We start from the raw sequence: 10,749 nt of genomic DNA, 5'->3' as shown, positions 1-10,749 counted from the left end.
AAAAAGTCTTTGTTTTCTAGATGATTGCTCACGTATGCGGTGTTGATGTCTTTATTATTTTCTTTCTCTGAAAGCGACTTCCTTAACCCCACATCTTCGCCTTTTCTTTTGTGTACTCATATGTGGTGTTATTGTCATTTTAACAAAGAGAGAGAAGGCAAGCTGGGCTAATACTAAATGACCATCTTATCTCCAATTAACTAATCTAATATAGACTTCATCTCCACCATTTTCCAAGTAGCTTTCATTAGTTGAATTTTGGTGATGGATGGGATGGGTCATGTTCTAGCAACCCAAATTTGTGAGATGGGTCATATTCGAGCAAAATAGAACTCAATTAGACCCAAAATCAGCAAATATTCTGGCTTTGGGTTCAATTTGATCGAGCATATTTCGACCCAACCCCCCAAGCCAGACCCACATCAATCGAAATTGGACCAAATAAAGAATGGAAGTCGTCGCACGGTCTATACCTTCATTTGGTCAGGCCAAGATTTTGGGTCAAATTTGGCAGACTGATCTATTGGACCCACTCTCAGGCCGTGTAGAATGGGTTCATAGTTAAACTTGTTAATAACTGCAAAGCGAAGGATAAGAAAGTGATGAATGGTATGATATGAGCTCAGATCCTAATAAAGAATTAGATGCTTTGGATCTAAATTTCCAACGCAGACTTGCGACGCACGGTAGTCATGGTTCCATTTCGATACAAATTATTATATATATATATATATATTAGAAAAGGTGAGTTCGGATAGAAAGGAATGATACAAGGATGTTCAGACGTAAGCCACACTTGGATAGATGGTTTGCCCCCGTGCAAATACTTAGAAACCAGCATTAGACCTGGGTTTGGTCCTCACGGTGCATAACGGTCCCACATATTGTTGCAATGAGTAAATGATATCTAAGTTTGGGTGAAATTTGATCTGTTCGCTTCGCCAATCAAACCCTCTGAGTAAAAGAAAATCACCTGAAGTCCCTACCTCAGTTTATGGTGAATGATGAGCTGGTCATTATGGTTCATTCCATACTAATACTAATCGAATTCCATAGTTATATTATGCTTCTTGATGGCGCGCACAACTATTTTAATGGAATTCGACCAGAAAGAGCTTAATCGAAAGACCGTTGCTTTAGACTCATGCCTTGCATGGTTGCAGGAATCAGTGATATAAGCCGAATGTAGATCGATAGTAGGATCATATGAGCTTAAACCAACTATTCTAATAAATTTAGTATGTTAGATTGCATAAAATTATATAATAGCTTATTGGATCTACTCAGTCTCAGACCACTTGTTTCACCTTCTTAATCAAGAGACTACCATGCCAACCAATTGCAAAGCCTAGCTTAGTCCCAAGAGATTGCCTACGTTACAAATGATGGTCCCCAGAGATGTTTTTATTTTCCTTTATGATGTATGTATCCAAGGTCGTTAGCTAATCCCACAAGACTCTCCAATCTCTGATGATTTACCACCCCAGGTGTCCATGTCATTTGCCTCACACCACCAATGCCTCAACATGGTGGCATGCCACAATAATTCAAAAATCTTGGAACTTCTTGACTGCAGTGGAACAGGAGGTTTCCAAACAAAACACTCCAAGTGATTGGGATATGCCCGTGTATAGTCCAATTACAATGAACTAATGCGTGACTTCATATCCACACGGGCAACAGCTGTCTTCCGTGGACTTCACACACGTGTTAACATGTAGTCAACATTGTTGTCTCTTTCTAGAAAATCGTATACAACGGCAATTATGCAATGAATTATAGGTGGAACTGTGGGTGGATGTACTTGAGAACAAGAATCTTCTTCGGCCGTCCAGTCCTTGAGATTTTATTTCTCTATTTGTAGACTTGCAGAACATTTGGAAGAAAAAAATTAATGGATTGTGCCCACGAGCAACGCCGCAAAGGAGATAATACAAGCCTTCCTGGATGATATATTTTAATCCACCACTCCACTTACTCTCCCAAAAAAAAACCCACCACTCCACTTAACAAAGTGCATAAAAAAGGCTTCATTAGTTTAATATGGTATCACTATTTTCCCTTGTACCATGTCTTTGCTAAGCAATGGCTAATCCTGGGGTTTACGAGATTATAAAATGAGATCCTAGAGTAGATCCGGCAGTTGGATTAGATTCTTGTTTTGAACTGGGCTCCACATTGTCCATGATGATATCAAATGAGAGTAGGTCACAGTGGCAGATATGAGCGCAAAAGTAGAGATACGGCCAAATCTAGAGAGTGATAGCAAAGAGCACCACTTGCGGACCATTTAGTACAGGATTATCACACTTGAAAAATTTTATAAAGTATTGGTTTTGTTGGTTTCTCTGATGAGGTTTAAATGATTACGAATTTAAAATAATCAGGTAATCACAAGTGGCATTGTTATGGTAGCATTGTCAAAGCTTAAAGCACGCGGAAGGAAGGGCCGGATAAGAGTAACTTTCTTGAGCTAGATTGTGACAAAGGACAGATTTTTGCACAAACCATAAAGGACAAAGCTGTATACACAAATGATTGAGCAATAAAATAGAAAAAGGGAGAAAATATAGCTTTTTTTTTTTTTTTGGTAAGAAAAAATATAGCAGTTAATAAAAGGAGATGGATCAGTATTAGGGTACACAAATCCAACAACCAGATAATATAAGCCAACTTACATAGAAAATTTGATTTGAATTAAAAAAGAAAAACAAGATCAGATGATTACCAAGCTGGATCATCATCTAAGAAAGAAGATTAGAATTTGGTTGAATTTGAACCTACTTGCTAAATATTATTGATACTATTCACACCAATGTGGATATTATAAAAATTAATGCTGAAGAGAGAACAAAATTATTTAGCTGATTTACAAAAGGATGACAAATGTCTTTCTCTTTATATTATTTTATGAATTAGAAAAAAAGCAGATATGGCATATAATTAGGTATTAAATAAAACAAATAAGATAAGAAAACATCTGGAGCCATTTTGAGATGGTCGTAACAGAGTCAGGTATATGACTTATCGTTACAGACTCGAATTCCTACTCCGTCTGGCTTCAATCTACTAAGGTTTTAACTTATATTTGACTTACCCTAACACCAGTAGAGACTCTTGAGAATAGAATACTGATTAAGAGGGTCTGAGTGAGTGCAACCATGTAGGAAAATCTAGAGGAGATGGCTTCCACCTCGTATGGAAATGTCAACACAGCTGATAAAGGCCATAAATATGCTTCAGAATGCAGACTGTATCAGCAAACTGTGATGATTTAAAATGCCGTCAGGATTCCAGTTCCTCGATCACAGCAGTCCATGTGTTGCACGATGATTGTGATTGCATAGGCCACAAGCCATACATGAATTGCACCATCCCATGTACTGCTTGGGTCCCATGCAATCACAGACATCATGCAATATGAGTGCCTGCAGAACTGGACCTCCGGTTCAACCTTGAACAGAAGAGGATCTGAACTCTTCAAGATGACAATGTTGCAAATGTCATGCCTGTCGGAAATACTAAACATAAAAGGTAACATATAAGCCACGTAGCATCAGTTCATGCAACACTGACAGATTTGAAAATCATATTATTAGGCCAAAAGCTCGATCCGTCACGTGAGGTATTGTCCGCTCTGATCCATGGGACTCACGGTTTTGCCCTTTAAAAAATACCTCATGTGAGAAAGATTTTTTCTCCTATAAATACGAGTTCCCCTTGACTCGGCTCCACATTATTAGAACCACAATAGAGCCCTCCAATCAAGGAGAATTCCGATGTGTACAGTCCGAAAACCCCACAGTCAGTCGAGGTGGATCTTACCTCAGAGAATCGAAACGGACCTCGACCCCTATCTGGCGCGCCATTGTTGTGGACAAGAGCTCGACCCGTCACGTGAGGTATTGTCCGCTCTGATTCATAGAACTCACGTTTTACCCTTTAAAAGGCGCCTCACGTGAGAAGGATTTTTTTCTCTTATAAGCGCGAGTTCCCCTTGACTCACAACCGATGTGGGACTATTGTTGCAATAGTTTCAACATACCATTTGCTGGTCTGATTCCCAACAAGAAACGGAGTCGGAGAAATGCATGGAGATCAACAGCTTGCTCGACGTTGCTTTTTAGTCTCCACCAAAATAATTAATCTGAAGACTTTTTGTCCGTCGATAAATTAGACTAAAGAGGAAATGAAGAGAGGAGTGAACCAGCTGAACAACTAATTTTATCCCGTTGAAAGAAGAAGATCCTGAGAAAATGGTCCAAATTGGATCGCAGCTATCTGATTCAGAACGGACAATATCTCATGTGAGGGTCGAGTCCTTATCCGCAACACATATGTTTGACATTTTTTCTCCATTTAAAGTGATTGAAGATGACTTCACTAATCTTGAGAAAGTTACAGCAGGTGCATATGCCAAATAAGAAAGAACTAAGTTCGAGACAAAGCCCAGTGTTTGTTCAATCTGCCTGTTTGCTGAAATACACTAAATAAGAATAACAACCGCAGAAGATACCAAGGCTAATCGCGATAGATGAAAACTTCCAACAATCCATTCCTAGCATAATTTTCTAAGGGTGTTACTGTCTAACAATTAATGTAGATGGATTAGTATAACCAATGTTTCGATCTCATCAGTCGCAATCATCATTACTAACAGTGTTTCGGTGCTTCAGACATAAGTTGGAGAGAGGAGTAGGCCATACTTATTTTGAAATTAGACGGCGCCCATGAGTTTCTACCATGTGGTGTCCATTAGATTCTATTAGGTGGCAAAATTAGCCACGGGATGCATTCAAGAAACGGATGAGATGTGAGATTCTTCTTTCGGACTTCAAGAAGTAATAAAAATCATCATTTTCTAACTTCAAATAAAAGGCTGAAGCTGAGAGCACCGTCCTTTTCTGTCAACAATGGTCTTTTTCTCACATTAATATCAAGAGTTGGACTAAGTTGGGAACCTAGAGCTCAAAGCTATCTTTCCTTTCAGATGTGAAGGGTTCTGGAAGAGAAATAGGCTTCATATAGGAAAAGGAAATCTTTGTATTACTAGGAAAATCCCAATATACTGATAATCTAGTCCGATAAAAGGATTTAATTCTCAGGTCTCTTAATCACAACATAGACAAGAGAACCTAGAACACAAAAAAAGAAAAGGCAAGAAACTATGGAGAAATAGACAGAAATAGTACAATTGGTAAGGCTAACATCTCATTAAATGGAATACACCTCCAGATTATCAGCATAAACACCCTTTGTTTTATAGACGTTTTCGCCTTTCCTTGAAGTGCCAGGTTCAATTCAATGCTTGATAAATAGTTAATATGGCCCAACTTTGATGATGTTCCACCTCACCCAGTTATTATTCTGGACCAAGATTTTCCTCAACTTGGCACAAGTAATGTGAGCTGTCTCAATAATTTGGCGATGTTTTCAGGTTTTATCATCATCAGGAAATCCTATGAAAAGAACAGATAGGCATGGCATCCTTAGGACCCAAGCTACAGTTAGTGAATTAACCTATGAGAAATCAGTTGTACCATATGATGGGATGCAGAATGAGAACTTGATGATAATAATTAGAACAAGACAAAGTGTGGTTCATTAGTTAATGCATAAATTAAAAGTGATACCTACTCAAGGAAGTTGAAACTAAGGCCCGCCACCAAGTCTTTCACATAATAAATGCTTGAGACAATATGACATAGGTGAATGCTTTGATTGTTTAGAGGTTGACAAATAATAACACAAAGCTCACTTTAACAATAATACAGTTGTGTTATGGTTACATATTACCTATGCATGGCCCATGAGTGGCAAGAAGCAACTAAGAAACGAGCAAAAGATTTACAAAAAGGATACAGAAAAGGAGTCCTCAGATGTTCGGATCCAAATATATGTTTCTGTCCTCCCAGGTTGCAATCCTAGTCTTGTCAAGGCAGACCAGCAATGGAAGTTTAAGAGTGACACAGGCAAGGACGGGGAGGATCAGAGAAGTGGTAACATCACCGTGGCAACAGCTCATCCTAAAACTTCAGAGCAGGTGTTATAAGGCTGAAGAATTTTGTGGTTGCTACCTCCGTTTCCATTCTCATTACCCTTATAGATCAGTAGATATAATTAGTAGAACATGCCTTGATCATTAAATTTCTTCAAATTAACCTTGGTCTTGACAGATCCCTTCAAGTTTTTCACTTGCTAATTAAATAATAATAACAAACTTTGACAATATTTTTATTTTCAGTAACATATTATTGCGTTCATATTATTGTGTGGTATTACACAGCCGTCTCCTTTGATTTCAAGCAATCTGGGGATGAATCAAATTGAAGTATTTACATAAAAGGGAAAAAAATGTAAACATTCAAAACAACTTACCCATTGCTTGTAGCTCCAAGATAATAAACCTCAAGTTCTACTCCTTGCTAGGCATGAGAATCTCCATCTATGGGAGGTCAGCAATGAGTATATGAAGTCCAAAACTTCTTAGGAGTTTTGTTTTGTGATTTATCCAGTCTATCAGAGCCCTTTTTCAAAACTATTAAAAACTTTACATGTTGTAAGCTTTCTCTCAATTTCCTGGAGAAGGTAAATTAGAGAGCCACCCAAATCAACCTCCTGAATGCTCAATATTTGTACCCAACCTTTGACAGCAAGCAAATACCTTAGTTGTGTTGATAGCTTGACCAACCTGGCCTCCACCAGGCATCACATGTCCAATATTTAGGACTCGCCTATTGTCATGTGTCTGACAATTTCTGGAAACAATGATGTTCTACTAATACACAAACCAAATGCCTGAGAATTTGAGACTTGGAAAATAATCTGAACCAAATCCTTCAAGATCATTTGTTCAACAACCTAAATTGGAACCTTTCCAAAGTCTCCCAAGCCCTTGCCCTTCTTTCACCCTGCAAACATGGTACATGATACTGCAAAACAAAGTATCCTCAATTTGCTTTCTTATGTAGCTTTCTAGGAGTCTTCTTCATACACTTGTGAATCAAAAAGTCAAAATCTGACCTCAAAACTTACTTGAAAGGCCCTGGAAGTGTTGGGATAAGTTGTGCCCACTGAAGGATCATAATAGCCACACTATAGTTTTGGATCTTGCTCTAAGTCTCTTGTTATAGTAGCTTTAAAAGATCTGGTTAAGAAAATCTATACCCCAACTACCTGGGTTTGCTTAGAATGGAGCATGAGTCACATTCAACCAGGATAATACAATTTGCCTTCTATTACTTGAAAAACTAAGTATAGACTATATTTTGTATGCTTTAGTTGACAATTCATCCATTACCCATTTTGTTTCAGAGCTTACACATCATCAGCTTCAAGCTAATGAGAAAACCATTTGCTCAAAAACCGCAACACCAACATCTGTAGCAATTCTGTCCATTTCTACTTTGAGAACTCTCAAGATTTTATAAATCTCCTTCTTACGTGGGTGGCTTTTATCTCTTACCATAAATACATGCACCTTGCTCCCTATCTCAATCCAGCTGCATCCTGGCTGCTTAAAAACACCTCTCTCCTTCATTAGACTCCTCATTCTCACGACATCTGCCCATCTTCCCAATTCAGCATACATGTTTGAGAGAAGTACATATGGTCCAGAATTCTCAGGATCAAGCTCAAAGAGCCTCTCTGCAGCCCATTCTCCCATCTCCATATTACGATGCAACCTACATGCGGCAAGCAAAGAACCCCAAAGAATAGAATCAGGTATTATTGGCATCTCCTTTATTAATTTCTCTACTTCATTAAAATAACCAGCACGGCCAAGAAGATCAACCATGCATGTGTAGTGATCTCTGGATGGAACTAAACCGTGCTCCTTGGCCATGGATCGGAAATACTGACGACCCTGTTCCACCAGTCCTGCATGACTGCAAGCAGACAGGACTCCGATCATCGTTACATCATCAGGAGTCTCCCCAGACAATAGCATTCTCCTGAAGAGATTCAGGGCTTCTTCACCATGCCCATTCTGTGCATACCCAACAATCATGGCATTCCAAGACACCCTATCCCTTCCAGCCATCTTTTCAAATACTTTACCACCATCATCAATGGAACCACATTTAAGGTACATGTCCACAAGAGAGTTTCCTACAAAAATATCAGACTCCGGCCCGATTCAAACCGGAACCCATGTTTCAAAACATGTGCTTGCGCTTGTTGGCCAAGACTAAGATCTGCAAGGTTAGCACATGCATTAAGGATGTTTCCAAATGTGTAGTGGGTTGGCCAAACAGATTCTCTCTTTAACCGGAGAAACAGTCTAAGCGCCTCCTCATCTTCTCCATTTTGTGTATACCCTGCAATAAGCGCATTCCAAGCTACAATATTCCTTTCCCTCATCCTCAAAAACATCAGTCTAGCATCCTTGACACTGGCAGATTTTGCATAACCACTAATCATAGATGTCTCTGAGACCATGCTTCTAATGGGCATGCAATCAAAAATGATCCTTGCCTCTCGAATTCTTCTACATTTTGCATACATATCCACCAAAGCATTCCCCAACACCAGGTCATCTCTGAATTTGTCAAACTTGATTGCTTGTGCATGGATTTGCATGCCTTCTCTGAGAGCCATCAGGCTTGCACATGCACTAACCACACTTGCAAGCGTCACCTCGTCGGGCTCCAATCCACTGTCCATCATTGTCACAAACAGCAACAAAGCTTCATTCACCGGACCATTCTGCTCATAACACGTGATCAGGCTGTTCCACGAAACCACATTTCTATCCGGCATCCCCTCGAAAACTCTGCGTGCATCCAAGGGTCTCCTACACTTCGAGTACATATCCACGAGAGCACTACCCATATAGACATCATAAGCGAGTCGGGATTTTGAGATCAGAGCATGAATTTGGACGCCAATTATCGAGTCCATAAGCCCCGCACATGCACTGAGAGCGCTAGAGAATGAGTGTGCATTGAGCACAAAGTCCTCAGCATGCATGGCAACAAAAAAATCCAGGGCTTCTTCGAACCGACCATGCTGGGCAAACCCCGAGACCATTGAGCTCCAAGAGCACTGGTCAGACTCAGGAATCGACAAAAGAGCTGCTTCGCTTCATCAAAACAGCCTGATTTCGTGAATGCACCAATTAAGCTATTGAAAGTGAATGTGTTTCTGTGGGTCATCCTGTCGAACAACTTCCGCGCATCGGACAAGCAGCCGCATTTAGCATAGGCATCGATAAGCCGATTCTGGATGAAGGTCTCGGAGGAGAAGCGGGTCTTGAGGAGGCGGGCATGGACGCGGCAAACGTCTCCGAGGGACTTGGAATGGATGGACGATTGCAGGAGGTCGGAGAAGAATGTGGAGTTGGGGAGGGAGAGGTCGCAGACGAGTGGGACGTTTTTGGAGAGGGATGCATGCCTCGCCATCCCATCAGGGATGGCTCTAGACTTTCGAATTTGCAGTAACCGTTGACAAGTAAATGGACAAAAAAGGGCTACGTTGCCATGGCCTTTCTTTTCCTTGCGGGCTCGTCTAGTTCATGGAAAAAAATTTGCCTCCAAGTAACTTCTCAAGAGGAATTTTTTTTGAAAAGTTACTATTTTGATAATATTGATTAAATAGCTCTGTGATTTATATTTGATTAGATATTTATTTTTTTTAAAATTATATAAAATATTTATTATATCCTTAATCATATCTTTTGCTCTCAAATTTGATATAAATAATAGTCTTATACTTATATTAATATAAATATAAATTAATATATTATAACATAATATTAAATCATAATTATTTTTATATTAATATAATACTAATATATATGTATTGATATTATATTAATATAATATTATATTTCAAAATAATAAATTTATTAATATAAATATAATATTAAATATAATATTATATTAATATATATTAATATGTTAATATAAATAATATATTAATATTATTATTTAGTATTTCATGTAACCATTCATTGATATTTTGTAAAACTTCAGTCGTGGATCTTAAAAGGATATTTTTAAAAAAAAAAAAGATCATCATTTTCATCATGTGAGAAGTTCCAAAATCCAGCTTCCCGATGGATTTTTATTTCCATAAAACTTGTGAAGTATCTTCTCATAAAAGAGACTTTTCATTATGTCTCCTCTTAAACTCTAACCAAATAAAAGATTCTTCTCTAGTTTTCAGAAATTATCTCTTTCCCCTTCACTTCTCGTGAACCAAATGACTCGATATATGGATAACAATAAAATTTATATAATGATAAAGATGATAGGAGAGTGCTGCAGGAATGGCAGGTTTTGAAAAAAACTCGGTAAGATGGAGACGATGAAAGAGAGGGAATCGAAGATAGAGTGGAGGTGGATGAGGGAGTTGCCGAGGACAATATGGTGGGTGAGGGTAGTCTTGAGGAGGGGGGAAGGAGGCGTGGCCAATCGAAAGTGTTTGACAGCGATGCATCGTATATTAAGCAGAGAAAGTGGGCAACAGCAATGGTAGAGATAGTGGTGGTGGAAGTAATGGCTTTGATGCACGTAGTGGTGGTGGTGGACGAACAAATAAGCATGGAGGTGGTTCAATATTGGTGTTTAGACCATTTTAAGCTTTGCATATGTTCATAACTTTGGCAGCCATAGAAACGGAGAATGTGGGTAAATGAGTACGGATACAACTTGCTGATCAAAAGTTAAAATGAGCATATTTATTGACAAAAGAGTAGTCGTGCGATGCAGGATAAATAGATAATTGCTTGCAACTCCCAAGGTC

The 10,749-nt window shown here is 38.9% G+C and overlaps 1 protein-coding gene across 1 annotated transcript; it reads right to left on the bottom strand.

Moving 5' to 3' along the window:
• Positions 1 to 6,207: 6,207 nt before the first annotated feature.
• Positions 6,208 to 9,527, bottom strand: LOC105051765 (pentatricopeptide repeat-containing protein At2g13600). Its single transcript, XM_010932363.4, is given in 3 exon segments — positions 6,208 to 8,133; positions 8,136 to 9,071; positions 9,074 to 9,527. Coding segments are annotated over 3 exon segments (2,067 nt in total). The 5' UTR covers positions 9,405 to 9,527; the 3' UTR covers positions 6,208 to 7,333.
• Positions 9,528 to 10,749: the final 1,222 nt, after the last annotated feature.

Source organism: Elaeis guineensis, chromosome 9 (genome assembly GCF_000442705.2).
Source record: "Elaeis guineensis isolate ETL-2024a chromosome 9, EG11, whole genome shotgun sequence".
Classification (NCBI taxonomy): domain Eukaryota; kingdom Viridiplantae; phylum Streptophyta; class Magnoliopsida; order Arecales; family Arecaceae; genus Elaeis; species Elaeis guineensis.
This window is presented reverse-complemented; position numbering and strand designations above follow the sequence as displayed.